We start from the raw sequence: 16,190 nt of genomic DNA on the forward strand, positions 1-16,190 counted from the left end.
TACATGTCCACAGACATTGTCTGCTTATTAAACATTAATGGTGTGAGGATGTGCATGTAAACATGTTAAGTGGTTATACTGCATTAATACTGATAAAGTTTTCCCATTTACAAGAATAGGCAAACCATTTGTCAAATCTATCTCACAGTTAGTTCAATCTACACATCTGCTAAATGTATTTTACAAAAACAGTTGACAGGTCTTATTTTAAATATATAATTCTTTATTTAGCCCCAATTCCCAACATTGCAATTGACAAGCCTTCGAAGAGTAATTTGCCATATCTATAATGTTGAGTTAAAGTGAAGACAGTGAAAGTATGTTTAACATTCATACCACAGAAATTCTATTCTTATAGACAGAAATGACATGGGGTTAATCAAAGCAAAGTTAATCAGACTCAAAGCTTACATTAATATCAGGCCACATAACAATAAACAACTGAATCAATAAAAGCTTCTGTACGTATTTCAGTTTCACATGTAATAAAATGTACTAAAATAACAAAACAAGTAATGCTCATTTATAAAACCAAAGAATAAGAAGACATCACAACTGCATTATGGATACCCTCATTTCCCACAAAACTTCTTATACAGTATTTGATGATTACTTTGTGTAGAATGGTAAAGCACATTTCAACAATATTGTTTTTCTTTTTAAGCAATATACAAAGGATATCAAGTCCCAAACCACATCCATTTTATATACCTAAAGACTCAAAACCTCGAATTCATTCATCCATTTGAAAATACAAAATCCCAAACAAATTATATTCTCAAACATTAGTTCATTTCTATATAGAATCATTTACATATGCATATATATTTTTTTAAGTTGTTATCCTTGTGATTGAAGTGATAGTTCACCCAAAAATGAAAATTCTCTCATCATTTACTCTCATGCCATCCCAGATGTGTATGACATTCATCTGCAGAACACAAAATATTTTTAGAAGAATATTTCAGCTCTGTAGGTCCATACAATGCAAGTGAATGGTGACCAAACCTTTGAAGCTCCAAAAAGCACATAAAGGCAGCATAAAAGTAATCCACAACTCCAGTGGTTTAATCCACATCTTCTGAAGTGATCAAATCAGTTTTGGATGAGAACAGACCAAAACGTAACTCAATTTTGACATCAGCAGTCCCTTGGTGATCAGGATTTCAAGCTTGATTACATTTCCTAGCACCATTTAGATCTCTGTGCATGTGTCAAGCACAAGGAAGTATAATTGAGCTTGAAATCATGACCGTGCATAGAGACTGCAATGAGATATACAGTGAAAAATAAGTTATATTTTGGTCTGTTCAACCAAAACTGATCAGATTGCTTCAGAAGACATTGATTACTTTTATGCTGCCTTTATGTGATTTTTGGAGTTTCAAAGTTTTGGTCACCATTCACTTGCATCGTATGGAACTACAGAGTTGAGAAATTCTTCTAAAAATCTTTGTGATCTGCAGATGAAAAAGTTATACACATATGGGATGGCATGAACATTTTTATTTTTTGAGTGAACGGTTCCTTTAACATTTGTATAGTATACACCGATCAGCCACAACATTAAAACTACCTGCCTAATATAGTTTAGGTCCCCCTCGTGCCACAAAACAGCACCAACCCGCATCTCAGAACAGCATTCTGAGATGATATTCTTCTCACCACAATTGTACAGAGCGGTTATCTGAGTTACCCTAGACTTTGTCAGTTCGAACCATCTCTGTTGACCTCTCTCATCAACAAGGCATTTACATCCACTGAACTGTCACGGCATGTTTTTTCACCATTCTGAGTAAATTCTAGAAACTGCTGTGTGTTAAAATTCCAGGTGATCATGCAGATATGGGTCAAGAGCTTCAGTTAAAGTTCACAACCATCAGAGTGATTTGATTCATGGCATGATTGTTGGTGCCAGATGGGCTGGTTTGTGTATTTCTGTAACTGCTGATCTCCTGGGATTTTTACACACAAAAGTCTCTAGAGTTTACTCAGAATGGTGCCAAAAACATGCAGTGAGTGGCCGTTCAGTGGATGGAAATACCTTGTTGATGAGAGAGGTCAACAGATTATTGCCAGACTGGTTCAAACTGACAAAGTCTACGGTAACTCAGATAACCACTCTGTACAATTGTAGTGAGAAGAATAGTATCTCAGAATGCTGTTCTGAGATGCTGGTTGGTGCTGTTTTGGCAGCACGAGGGGGACCTACACAATACTAGGCAGGTGGTTTTAATGTTGTGGCTGATCGGTGTATATACTGTATAAATCATAAAGATATAAATTGTTAGAATCCATCTAGTGCTTGGAGTGTGTTGATATGCTTTTGCAACCTTTCCTGCTCTGCTGCCATGCAAATCCATCATACTCAATAGGATCCAAATTCATTTAAAATCCCCACTCAATACAATTAGGACCATTGTGGAAAACATCAACAACTGATGCTTATTCTTGTCAGAGCTAAATTGTGTGGATATATTGTGAATGCCAAGAAGCAACAGATCTCCCAATCTCCATGAATATTATTGTAATAATAACAATGTCTTTGAGCATATTTGGTTTATTATAGAGCCTAAAACAAGAGAGTTGACCAAGATAATCCTGATTGATTCATGTACTCAGTGGTTTCTGGCTCTGAAGCAGCCACAGTGGAAGTCTGCATTCGGGTCGTGCACCAGCAAGTCTCGGTTGCGGTCGTGCGGCAGGCAGTCCAGGTGGTACCAGGCATCACAATCATCACATTGGATCCACTGTACGGTGTCCTGCTGTGGGAAACGACAGTGTGCTGCTGCACATGGCTCGATGCCCTGCACGACCCCTTCTTCTTCGTCATCTTCAGAGGATGATGAGGATGAGGAGGATGAACTGCTGGAGGAGGAGGAAGAGGGAGTTGGAAGGGAAGGCCGGGGTGGTGGGTGTTTTCTGGGTCTCCCACGTCGTCGACTGCAGAGAGAGATTATCAGATTTGTACATTAATAAATGCAAAATGCAGTATTGTCATTGAAGGAAGTCAATAAATTGGTCCTAATGCATCCGTTAAATGACAAGTAGGCTGAACAGCTTTTCACCAATTAATTTCCATAATTTTTCTAGTTATTTGTGTTTACTGGATTTACTTTTCATAAGACTACATTCAGAAAGAGAAACTTATAAGCGATAAAATATTTTAGAGCTGAGCATAACTAGAAAAATATACAATAGAAATTTCTATGACTTTTGTCTTGATGTTATGCCTGTAAATCATAAAAGATGAACCGCCCACTATTTCAGTCTTGGTTCCGGAAGTGTTTTTTTTTCCATAGGGATTTCATGAAACTCTTCATGAAAGAGTAATGAAACCAGCTCTTAGGTGAAATCACAACATTAAAAACTTTAATCTGAAGCAAAAAAGTATTTGAAAATCAGACAAAAAGGTACAAGATTGTGTAAAAATCTGATTGTTTTAAAACAGTTTTCCCAAAACAATTATCCCATTCGACTTTGGTCAGAAAAAAAGTGGCAGTCCCACCCAAAATTCACACAATTGGTTGAGCCAATGTTGCTTTATTGGGCAGGTCAGGAAGCTCTATCAGGGCAATGTTTTGATGGCACCACTGAGTCAATGTTTTTACACTTTTCGAGGGAATCAACCTAGGAATGGATTACTTAAAGTTGTCTCTCTGCATATTAAGCTAGGATACGAGAAAGTGTTTCAATGTTGATAAAATACACAGTTCAGGTTTAAAAATCTGTAATATCTCTAGGTATTCAATGACCGTGGCAACCCTTTATGTATGCATCCGAGTCCACTCACCCAGTCACGGCCTGAAACCGAGAAATCAGTCCCCTCGCTTTTTCTGCCTTGGACATCCTCGCTGACGGGGAGGTCAGGTTGTAATTCTCACCTCTCATGCCCAGGCCAGAATATATCGGAGAGCTGTTTGCACGCTGTCTCCTACCAGGAGCTGAGAAGACTGGCTTCTGCTGGTGGAGGGGAGTCAAATTGATGCCACTGACTTTGGTGTGACCAATGTTCATGAAATGATTGAACTTCCTATTAGGTGCCACATTGAAAACAGTTCCGTTGTGTTTTGTCATGTCAAGCTGTGACCTACAATTCTGCTCTAGTTTGGGGAAAGGTGGCTGAAACACCTCTGACTCAGACTTGTAAAGTCTTCGTCTTTTCCTCGCCTGTCCTCTCCTTCCATCATCCACTTCTCTGCGACTTCCAGGATCATCCGAACTGTCATCCTCTAGGAGAAACGTGTGGGCTGACTTCCGTCTGCTTTTTGATGACAACGGGACTGATTTCGACGAAATCTCCCCAACAGCTTGGAAAGGGGGTGGAGTTGTGGGCGGGGCCAAAGCAGTGAACACTGGAGAATCGTCTGCATTCAAGTTGGTTGTTTTTTCATTTTTCTTAAAAGTCCAGCAGCTTCCGTTCATCTTGCTCAGGCTGCCAATGGAGTTGAGGATGACAGTGGCTCTGTTGATGGACAGTTTTGAAATGTCAAGACCAGGGTCTGGCTTAGAGTCAGAGCACGTTCTGATCCGGTTCTTAATGTCAATTGAGAAGGAACCTGCTTTGGGCACAGTGATGGCATCAAAGTCCAGTGGGCGGACCCGCACTTTCTGGAAGAGAAAGTAAAATTCTGGGCTGGTCCGATCTGATTGGCCACCAATAGTCAGTGTGTCACCATCAAAGATTTCACACAAGACTCCTTGTTGGAGGCGCATGTCATTTACCCATGTGCCTGTGGAACAGAGAGAAACTCATGAACATTTCAAGTCAGTAAAACCTTGTTTGTGCTTTGATATTCTACAGGTTTCTTTTGGAAAGTATCACAATAGTAATGCCAAAAGTAAAAAATAATAAAACTGATTGTTAAACTAATTGTAACAGCCCTTTATAGGGCATTGCACCTACCATAACTGCTGCGGTCCTTAACTTGGACTTTCCAGCTCTCTTCTCCAGATGTTTCTGTTTTCCTTTCTACATGCAATTCGGCATGAATACGGGACACAGTTGTTGACTCCAGAGTGACGTCGCAGAGCTCTGCAGCCTGTCCCAGCCGGAACACACATTGGGCCAGTGCTGGCCGGAATGTGTACAGGTCACGGTCTGACAACTCATTTCCATTGGCTTTATGATTATTTGTATTAGACGACAGCTCGAATCTCAACAACTGAAAACACGACTGAACTCCTGAAGACATTTTGACATTCCACAAATAAATGTGCAGAAAAACTGCAACAGAGCTGGCCACTTACATAACACTGGAATAAATCTCCTACATTGAAGATGCTAGCTTTAAAAATGTCTATTGAATATTATCTTCATAAAAGTGCTAACGCAGATAATAAAAATCAAGCTACAAGATTATTAACAAATTTGGAGGGACTAAAATGAAAATAAGGTGCTGCACTAAATATCTAGGTTTTAAGAACTGGTAAGTGGACTATAAAAAGTTAATGTGCAGTGCCATGTCCAGATGCTGTGACTTGCTGGTCTTCATTCTGGAAAAACAGAGTACAACAAAAAGCTTTAATAACATTACAAACATTAAATCTTTTATGGCATTCTTAGCATTCCTACATTTATTTTTTTTTTTTTTTTACATATTCAAGTCAAGGTTCTGCTAAAAATAAACAAATTACTTTTAAACTTTTTTGCACACAACGGTTACATGCAAGCATATTTTAACATGCACATTAAAAGAATTACACTAAACTATACATTATATACTTTATATATACATATATATATATATATACAGTCTATGGTAACTCAGGTAACCACTCTGTACAATTGTGGTGAGAAGAATATCATCTCAAATTGCTATTCTGAGTTGCGGGTTGGCACCGTTTTGGCAGCACGAGTGGAACCTACACAATATTAGGCAGGTGGTTTTAATGTTGGGCTGATCAGTGTATATATATATATATACACACACACACACACACGCGCGCACACACGCGCACACACACACACATACACACATGTAGGGCTGGGCGATATGGCAAAATATATTATCACGATATTTTTTTCCATATTGATCGATATTTGTTACGATATATAATTTAATAATGCTGCCCGTTTGAAAAGTATACCGATAATGATGCCTGAAGAAACCAGAAGGTTCAATATTTGTTGAACTATATAGTTTATTAACATAAATAAATAACAATGCAAACATTTAACTGTGCAAACATGGATTGGTTGAGAATATATTTTTTATAAAAGAATATTGATAAACTTTAAATCTAAATGTTAACATTTTACTTTTAGCAAACATGCTTTATCTGCCTTGACAAAACAATGCAAGTTAGCTTGCCTTGTAACTTATTATAAAATATAAAACTAAAAGCTGTGACTACAGTACTATCACATCAAATTTCTTTGGCAGGGCAGCAAACATTTCAAAATGTTTGTAGAGGTACAACCAAGACAACAAATGTAAACAAGTGAACCACAAAGTCCCTGGCAGATTTAAGTACTTAACTGTAAGATAAATAAAATATTAATTGTGTACTGGTTTTAAATATATCAAATGTTTTAGAGGTAGAAATCTGAGTAAAAAGTGCAAAATGTAAACATTGTAAACCAGTCACTATGCTACACCTTTAGGTAGGCTAGTGCTCATCATATGTAACCCTAATTACCCTATTATAGGTTTTTTGCCAGAAAGACTAGTCTGTCCACAGCATCTGGCGTTAACTAACGTTAGCCTGTTGGGCAAAACTTGTGGACGGAGTAACATTAACATGGGCCCGCATTTTCATACTCTCGGTGTGGTCGCTGGGATGGTACCTTTTCAGGTGACCGAAAAGGTTTTGTTGTGTTTCCGTCTTGGTTATCACCGACCGACGGCATATTTTGCAGACCGTCTTTATTTGCGCATCGTCGCTTTTCAGATATCCAAACCACTTCCATATAATTGACGTCTTGTTACCTTTTTTGTCAACAATTTCCTCAGCTTTGGAAGATAGTTCGAGTTCACTTTCACCGTCGCTTTCGTCGTTTCCACTCATTTTTTTCTTTACATTCACTTTCTTCACTGCCGGTAGCTCAAACAGTGCTCTGCTAGCAAATGGGCGTGTACTTAGACGCACAAGCCAAAATCTGCGTTCTGACTGGCTGCTGTCCGTTTATTTCTGCTTTGTAATAGGCTGTTAGGTCTATCCATATCGAGTAAACATGTCAAAAGTTTATCATCGTAGTCTAAATAAATATTATCGCGATGCCATATCGAGATCGTTTTATCGCCCAGCCCTACACACATGTACTGTATGTGTATATATACAGACATACAAATCATTATTCTTCATATATTTGGGCATATATGCACATTCACAATCCACTATGATTTAGAAAAAGACCTTTTACAAAATGACAACTTTTTATCTTATTTTGAAATATATGTGACATATATATTGATACAAGTATCAATGAAAATCATAAATGAACATACACTGGCGGCCAAAAGTTTGGAATAATTGCTAATTCTAAGAATTAAAATCTAACAATTCTAAGGCCTGCACCCCTGAGTCGTCTCTTTACTGTTGTTCATGAAACTGGTGTTGAGCGGGTAGAATTCAATGAAGCTGTCAGCTGAGGACATGTGAGGCGTCTATTTCTCAAACTAGAGACTCTGATATACTTATCCTCTTGTTTAGTTGTACATCTGGTCTTCCACATCTCTTTCTGTTCTTGTTAGAGTCAGTTGACCTTTGACTTTGTAGACTGTAGTGTACACCTTTGTATGAAATCTAGTTTTTTGGCAATTTCAAGCATCGTATAACATTCATTCATCAAAACAATGATTGACTGATGAGTTTCTGGAGAAAACGGTTTCTTTTTTGCAATTTTTGTCCTAATATTGACCTTTTGACATGCCAGTCTATTGCATACTGTGACAGCTCAAAACACAAAGACAATGTTAAGCTTCATATAATGAACCAAATATCTTTCAACTGTGTTTGATATAATGGCAAGTGATTTTCTATTCCCAAATTATCAATATAACATGGTTACTCAAGGATAAGGAGTTGGAGTGATGACTGATGGAAATGGAGACTGTCTATTATATTTGATAAAAATGACTTTTTCAAATGGTGTTGTTGTTTTTTTTACATCAGTAATGCCCTGACTAAACTTTGTGATCAGTTGAATGCCACTTTTGTGAATTAAACAACCAATTTCCTTCAGAAACAGCTAAATCTGTACATTATTCCAAACTTTTGGCCGCCAGCGTATATGGTGTGTGTTTACATTGCCATGTATCAAATTTCTGTACGGCATGACCTGCCAAAGTAATATTCTCTATTATTTACGCCATACGTAGCATTGACATCCTATAAAATATAATGGAAAATCCTAGTTTATAAACGTGTCAAATAGGTCATAGCCTTCAGAAAAAGCATTTCGTTAGAAGTTCGGTTGTAAATTAGGGTCTGTAAAGAAGCAATGCACTAGATTGCTAGCGTGCTATTTCTGTAATGTTGACGCCAAACACAGAGAACATATTCACACAATGCAACCTGAAATTAATTATTCTACATTAGCAACAGCTTCGTTTCATCGAACATACTGACAAAAAAACACTTACAAAAGCATGCCATAACCGAAATATGAAGATATGTTGTAGTAAAACGTGACATCTGTGTTTTATTTCGGCTCCGTGGTAAATGTAGCCGTGCTATCACCCCAGGAAGTGCTTTGAAATTTGGCGCGCCAGAAGCAGGACTATGGTGTCTAGAAGGGAACCCTCTCTCGTCAATCTCGCGAGATTCTTACACGGCGTTAATTTGAAGTTGCACAGCAACGACAAGCGCTCGTAAAAGATTATTTTAAATTGTCAGTTTTGATGAACATCTTTAAACTGCAGCCAATTTTTGTTTTTATTATTATAATTTTTTTTAACAAAAATACGTTTTAATTCATGAATTACTATTAATGTAAATTCAGTCACAATAACAGAATCCAAGATGCTATGATTTAAAGTAATGTAACATGAACTTGTGTCTAAATAATACTGTATTCTAGAAGCATGGGGTGCTATATGAGATTTCAAGAAGACAACAAGGTTTCTTAATAATAATAAGGCAGATGCTATTTGCACTACGTGTAAATAGAAAAAATAGAAAAAGCACATAAATACTACCTTATCACACTAAGCCCTTGTAGAGACAAGCAATAAGCTGTTTGTTTTTATTTTGTTTGTGTCCACCAGACTATTTCAGTGCAAATAGCCGCACTATGTTGGCAGGTATTTACACCTAGTGCAAATAGTCACTCTATGATAATGATAATAATAATGTTTTATTATTGATATTATTGAAGTTTCCATCATTAATACGCTGAGATGCGATCAAAAAAGCACAAGCATCTTAACAGCATGCGCATGCGCGAGAAGTTAACGAGAGAGGGATCCCTCCTAGTCACCAAGCAGGACGGACAGACGGGTTTCCTAGCGCGAAATTCAACGCCACTTCCGTCAATGTTGTCAAGGAGACAGACAGTCAAATAGTACATCACAATGTAGGTTATTCTGAAAATTATGATTATTGTTAGATTATTATGGATTGATAAACTTACCCTTAATAAACTTCCCATTTAACGAATATAACACTCCAAAAATTATTCAATCTGGCATTTGTTTTGCATAAAAGAAATGATGTTGACAATTAATTTTGACTGTTTTATCGCAAAGTAGACGAGTTTGGATCTTATATTAATTATATTAAAGCAACTTTAAAACTGACCAACTGTGTTTTATGTTCCCATGAAATCTGCAGATTGTATTTGTGAAAACATTTAAAGTTGCATAGTGTATCAGAGTCTTATGTACACGCTATGAAAATGTAAAAACGCTACAGGAATTGTTTTTTTTAATTGGTTAAAGGAATATTCCAGGTTAAATTCAAGTTAAGCTCAATCGACAGCATTTGTGGCATAATAATGATTACCACAAAAAAAAAAAAAAAAAAAAAATATATATATATATATATATATATATATATATATATATATATATATATATATATATATATATATATATATATTCAACTAGTCCTCCTTTTCTTAAAAATAAATTCCAAATCGATGTTACAGTGAGGCACATACAATAGAAGTCAATGGGGCCAATTTTTAGAAGGTTTAAAGGCAGAATTGTGAAGATTAAAATGTTATAAATGTCCTTACAGCCCATTTATTCTTTTGTATCATTTCAGTTTAAATTGCCATTTTTATGGTTGTTTTAGGGTTTACGGTGTTGCAGCATAATGGCAATGTAGTTGTAAAATTTTACATAATTTGAAAAGGATAGTAAGCAATTTTTTCCCACACTAAAATCATGTTAACATGCATATTGATAATGTATTGTGGCTATACTTTTGAAACAGGGTGTATTTAACGTTTATGTATTGGCCCCTTTGACTTCCATTGTAAGTGCCTCACTGTAACCCAGAGAGTCGAAATACATTTTTGAGGTAGCTAATCAACATTATGCCACAAAAGATGTCAAATGAGCTTAACTTGTATTGAACCCTGAATATTCCTTTTAACTTGCAGTTACCTAAAAATGTGTTACAATATATTATATTTAAAAACCACATTAGATGACATTTTACATTGTTGTCTATAATTCTAAACAATATTGTATATTATGTTTAACAAGACAATATATGTACTTTTACGATAAACTATTGTAAAAATAGTTATTGCTCCTTGAAGAGCTTCTTTTGATGAATTTTAAGTCATCATGTGGTGTTCTGTTGTTACAGTACAAAAAGCAGAATTATTAAAGTACAAAGCAGATTTATTGTAGTTCCAGAAGGTTGGTACATTAACATTTGATCTGTTAATGATATACAGTACAGTTGTTAACAAAATATACAGGCATGACATCCAGTAATGCATAAAATATGGTCACTGTATTTTTTACGGTGAATTTATGGTAACCAAAGCTTCCTTTTTTAATCTGTAAATGTAACCGAATTTCTGTTGTCAAATATTTACATAGTTAACAGAGTTCATGAAATTCCAATAATGTGTCACTGAAAAATACATAACGAGAAAACAAACAATGAGATTTTTAAAGTCAACGTTATTTTATTTTATTCATTCAAAAGAGAAAAAAAGTTCAAACAATATATGGAGCCACATGTAACACTAAATTAAGTAGCCAAAAACAAGATCCTCGCCACCATATTTTGTACAAGGCCGTGAAGTATTATTAATGTCCATTGTATTGGGCTATGGCAAAGTATGCCATTTATCTTATATATGGTCTGTTTAACTCCAATCTCAGGATGCAGTCTGTTAATTAGGTTTTCAATGGTCATTTTAAGGAAGAAAAACTGATATAATGATAAGCATGTTTACAATTATAGCTTCTCAAAGAGGTACAGTATGAGAAGGACGAACTTTAATAAGTCCATCTCCTGAGAACTCTTGCCAGTACACAGATTATCAGTTTAAACAATTAAATCAGCTTAACTCAATGTAAAAACAATGCTCCTGAGTTGAATAAATAATGCATTACCAGCATCTGTGTAAATCACTTGTCAAACCTGAGTAGCTTTCAGGATGGCCATTTATTGCTATTGTTTCTATACCACTGCTGAATGACAAGGCTTTTACATTTCACTGAGTCTTTCAGCGTGCAATGATTGATCTAGCATGACCTCAGGATCAAGTTTACATAAACAGACATAAATGCATATTTAAAAAATGTAAACCAGCTAATGATCTTTGTAAATCTGAACTTTGAGGTGTGAAAGATTTTGTTTAAAGCATAATCAACACTTAAACAAATGTCTTATATAATCGTAAGTGATCAAATATATGATTGGTACATGTATTGAGGGCGAGCTGGATAAATATGTGTATAATACTGTTGCAAAATTGTAAATTAGATGACATAATTTGTACCAAAACATAAATTCCATAAACCAAATATTTACATTTCCTAATTCCAAAATTACATTAAGAATACTTCTCATCAGAGACAAAGTATTGCGATATGAGCTCTCATTTCTAACAGGCAATCTCTAGTGCAGCATGCAAATGTAATTCTCTAAATTGCGTATATAATAAATCTATAAAATCAGTGCATACAAGAGAGAGTATAATTTAATAAATACTAAGAACAATACTGTCTTGATCAAATATTTCTTTTCTTGTGTCTTGCATTATCAAAATCATTATTAAGTGCGTTGATAAAAAGGAGTCAAAAGATCAAAGCATTTGTTTCTCATTCAGTAAAGCATGACAGATTGTTCCGTTGAAGGGAGGAAAAGAGCTGAATTAAGATAATGGCTCATTTTGACTTTTTTGCTATTCATTTTTTAAGAGGTGTGTGTTATATAAAAGGCATGAGAATCCTGCAATTATTGGCTAGAAAGTGTATTGACAATTTGCATGCAATTTATGTATATACAGAAGCGTGTTTGTGTGTATGTTTCTTCATACTATTGCATCAACCCTGTACACGTATGTGTGTGTGCGTGCATGTGTGTGTGTGTGTGTGTACAGTGTCTTCACACTAATATTGCATTAAGGCCCAATAACTGCACTTTCAGTCAGTTTGATAGCCTAGAAAACAAATGTAAATCTGAATTGAAGCAGAGGAAAAAGTAATGATTAAAAGTACTTTAAAGTAATGATTGATAGTCTAAAAATGTTGGGCTTGATCATTAAGTAGATCTAATTAGTATCAATAAAATATTAAAAGCATATTCTTTTATATTTACATAAATCAACTGAATTTATGATGTAGTTTAAAAATACAATCAAACCACCTGTGTTCTAATTGAAATTACAAAGGAAAGCAAAAAAGTTACAATTCCTAATAATTCCTCATCATTTCATAATTGTTTGCAAACCGTTATATTTACATTAGCTGCAATTTCATAAGCATATTTCAAGGTGTTTGAATTAATTGTGCTTTTTTAAAACCTGTGTTTGTTTTTTTAGAGGTCGACCGATTAATAGTTTTCACGATTAATTACGCAGATAGTTGCTTTAGGAACAATCAGTTATTGGCAAAAATGATCGAAGATAGTTTGTCTAGTTTTTTGCCGTAGGTGGCGTTGGGAATTTCAACGACTGTAGCCTCAGGAGCTGCAATAAAAACAATCAATGACAACTTGTGGAGATTTGCTGAATCTATATTCATTGTAAGTGAAAATATTCCTCAATATTTTTATACTTTCTTTAATGTATATTTTTGTATATGACATGTCTACTCTTTAGTGTTTTTAATGTAGCGCATGATTGTAAGAGTGCATATCTGTTATTTCAACATTGTTTATAGTTAAAAGTGCATCACGCACCAACATTTTTATTTATTATTGCGATTTTGGTTGCACAATAAACTATATCTTATCTTTATCTTAATAAAATGTTTAAACGGGGCCTGGGTAAGTCAGCGAGTATTGATGCTGACTATCACCACTGGAGTCACGAGTTTGAATCCAGGGTGTGTTGAGTGACTCAAGCCAGGTTTCTTAAGCAAACAAATTGGCCCAGTTACTAGGGAGGTCACATGGGGTAACCTTCTCATGGTCGCAATTAAGTGGTTCTCTCTCTCAATGGGGCGTGTGGTAAGTTGTGCGTGGATCGCGGAGAGTAGCATGAGTCTCCACATGCTGTGAGTCTCCGCGGTGTCATGCACAGTGAGCCACGTGATAAGATGTGCGGATTGACTGTATCAGAAGTGGAGGCAACTGAGACTTGTTCTCTGCCACCTGGATTGAGTTGAGTAACCCGCCACCACAAGGATCTAGTAAGTAGTGGGAATTGGGCATTCCAAAATATATATATTTTTAAACACATTCAGTATAATGATTTTAAACACTATCGGCCAATTAATCTGTTATCCTTATCAGCAAACTCTAATATCGGTCAACCATCAGACATTTTCCCTCTCTACAATCTTCAGACATCAAAACATGAGGTAGCAATTTTACCAACAGGCCGTGCCACATCTCATGATGCAAGCTACAACTCATTGTAATATTGCATTGTATTTCTTGTCATTTATCAGCATTAAAAGTATCTTGGCATGCAAGATTTCACACATTTACCAAAAATCAAGACGTTAACAAATATGTACAACATTAGGAGTCAAATTAATACCTTAGAATTGAGTGCTATGAGAAAATGGTTTGAAGAAAAAAAGAGTTAGAGATTGTGCATCTAGATATTGATGATTTATAATACATTCTGAAGTATTTTAAAGGAAAGGAAGGCTTCAAATGGTAGGAAAAATTGATGCATTTTACTGTTTAAACTGTCCATGTTTACATCGCAATAATTCCAAGATGCTTTTTGTAAGGAATGTTGTCACATATGACAATAATAATGTATTTTATGCAGATTTAAGTGTATTGACTTAAATATTGAAAAACTATTAGATTATTAGGATATTCATTCCTGTATTCAGTTCACTTCTCGATTCAGACTCTTGTCAAGTTCAGCTGACAGCAATGCACAGTCAACATGAAACCTCGAATGGTATTAAGAGATTTAAAGAACGAGATGCTCATTGAGCAAGCAATCACTACACAATTTGCAATCCAGAATCTGCATTTTCTCTGCAAATCTAAAAAGCTCCAAAAAACTTAGCACCAACAATTATTGTCATTGTCATAGAGACATTGACATAAGAATAATCAGAGGTTCCTTCAAGAACTTTCAACTATCAAAGTACTTTCATCCTTTCAAACACATCCAATTAGACAGAATAAAGGATCATAAAGGAGGAAAAAAGAAAAGGGATAAAAGGAAAACCAAAGTTTTGGAGACACCCCAGTGGAGTCAGCACCTGAAACTGCTGAGACAAGCGGTTCTGTCAGCAGTTTCTCTGGACCAGAGCCAAAACTCTCGACCACAGCTGATCCTATTAACAAAGTTAAGCTACCATATCAGATACCTGTCACCAACGTGATCCTCATTCATCGGGATGTTTATTTTACCATAAACAAAAATTATTAATGCACTTCAAAGTTGGTTTTGACTTTAAAAGGTCTCAAACAAAGAGTTCCCACCAGGTCTAGTTGAAGTGGTCGACCAAATGAAGAAACTCTCAAAATATCTCATTGGCATTTGGTAGATTAACTCTTTGAAAAATATGAGAGTAGACACCCATTTTCTTCAGATATTGCTTGAAGCTTCCGTGGAGTTTCAGGCAGTTTAACACTTTCATAAATGCCTCAGTTCCAGCAGCATGGTTCAGTAGTTAAAAATCTACCATCTATATATTTGTCTTGAAATGTGTTGTGAGTTTATTTTTCTTCTTCACATGCACTACATGATCACTCTAATCTGGCATTTGGCTGCTAGATAGTCAAGAAATCTTCAGTAATTCAAAAGGCATGCATTGTGTGGGTCCATTTAATCATAGTTTTTTTTTTTCTTTTCTTTTTTTCCCCAAAGTTAATTTAATTAATTTAGTTTGAGTGCGTTGTCAACTCTTGGGTTGTCTTCTAGGATTAAGTTGTTTTGCTTGTTCGACAAGCATTCGTTGTAGATCAGATGAGTCCAAGCGAGATTAATTGCCATGTCAAGTGGTGAGAAGTTACAGATGTAAAGTGTTCACATTGGTGTAATGGTTGAGACTGATAAGTCGGTTAGTGAGACTAAGTATACTGATGTATTTCCTTACAGTCCTCAGGTTGTGGTTCCAGTGACTGGATCCAATGTGGTGACTTTCTCAGAAAGTGGCGAGGCATCTTTGCTCGTCTTTGCTTCTAGTTCATTCGCTTTGGCCATTCCTTCAGGTGTGGTGGCTTCAATCAAATTACCATCTGTTTGAGCCCCAGATTCGGGATGGACCACCGGGCTAGCACTCAGGACAGAATCAGGGGTGCGAGTGGCACTGTGGTCACCTTCGGAAATGGCTGGGGGGACACCGGCGAGAGTGTCAGACTCAAGAATGAGCTTGTGAGAGGTGAAATTGTCTGGTACATCTGTATCACTGTCCAGAGGGAGCGTGGATGTATTGAATTCCACACCCGAGTCATTCATCTCAAGACGTTTTTGTCTGAAGGGAAAGCCTGATACTGACCTGGTTTTGATACCTCAAGTCCCTAAAGGGAAAGTCAAAACAGAATGGTAGGATTGTAGGATAAACTGCTCATGTATAAATCTCAAAGCTAAACCATTTAAATAGCAATTAAAGGAAAATTCCGGGTTCAATACAATA

At 36.0% G+C, this 16,190-nt stretch overlaps 2 protein-coding genes across 3 annotated transcripts in view; both read right to left on the minus strand.

The window, feature by feature from the left end:
• Positions 1-2,309: 2,309 nt before the first annotated feature.
• Positions 2,310-8,681, minus strand: LOC127620334 (transcription factor 19-like). Its single transcript, XM_052093534.1, has 4 exons — positions 8,589-8,681; positions 4,907-5,496; positions 3,794-4,733; positions 2,310-2,943 (listed from the first exon to the last, which is right to left on the minus strand). The coding sequence occupies exons 2-4, from the start codon at positions 5,193-5,195 to the stop codon at positions 2,619-2,621; spliced, it is 1,554 nt and encodes a 517-aa protein (XP_051949494.1). The 5' UTR covers positions 5,196-5,496; positions 8,589-8,681; the 3' UTR covers positions 2,310-2,618.
• A 2,118-nt stretch (positions 8,682-10,799) lies between these two features.
• Positions 10,800-16,190, minus strand: part of LOC127619603 (uncharacterized) — a 32,082-nt gene continuing 26,691 nt past the window's right edge. For both annotated transcript variants that reach the window (XM_052092500.1, XM_052092501.1), the window contains exon 9: positions 10,800-16,074. In XM_052092500.1, the coding sequence (XP_051948460.1) occupies positions 16,009-16,074 (66 nt within the window). In that variant the 3' untranslated portion in view covers positions 10,800-16,008. The remainder of the gene's footprint in view (positions 16,075-16,190) is intronic.

This window comes from Xyrauchen texanus, chromosome 26 (assembly GCF_025860055.1).
Source record: "Xyrauchen texanus isolate HMW12.3.18 chromosome 26, RBS_HiC_50CHRs, whole genome shotgun sequence".
NCBI classification, from domain to species: Eukaryota; Metazoa; Chordata; class Actinopteri; order Cypriniformes; family Catostomidae; genus Xyrauchen; species Xyrauchen texanus.

Coding starts and splice junctions, on each gene's coding strand:
- LOC127620334 (XM_052093534.1), bottom strand. CDS start 5,195: ATGTCTTCAGGAGTTCAGTCGTGTTTTCAGTTGTTGAGATTCGAGCTG. Junction 4,734..4,906: donor TAAGGACCGCAGCAGTTATG/GTAGGTGCAATG, acceptor TCTGTTCCACAG/GCACATGGGTAAATGACATG. Junction 2,944..3,793: donor CGGTTTCAGGCCGTGACTGG/GTGAGTGGACTC, acceptor CTCTCTCTGCAG/TCGACGACGTGGGAGACCCA.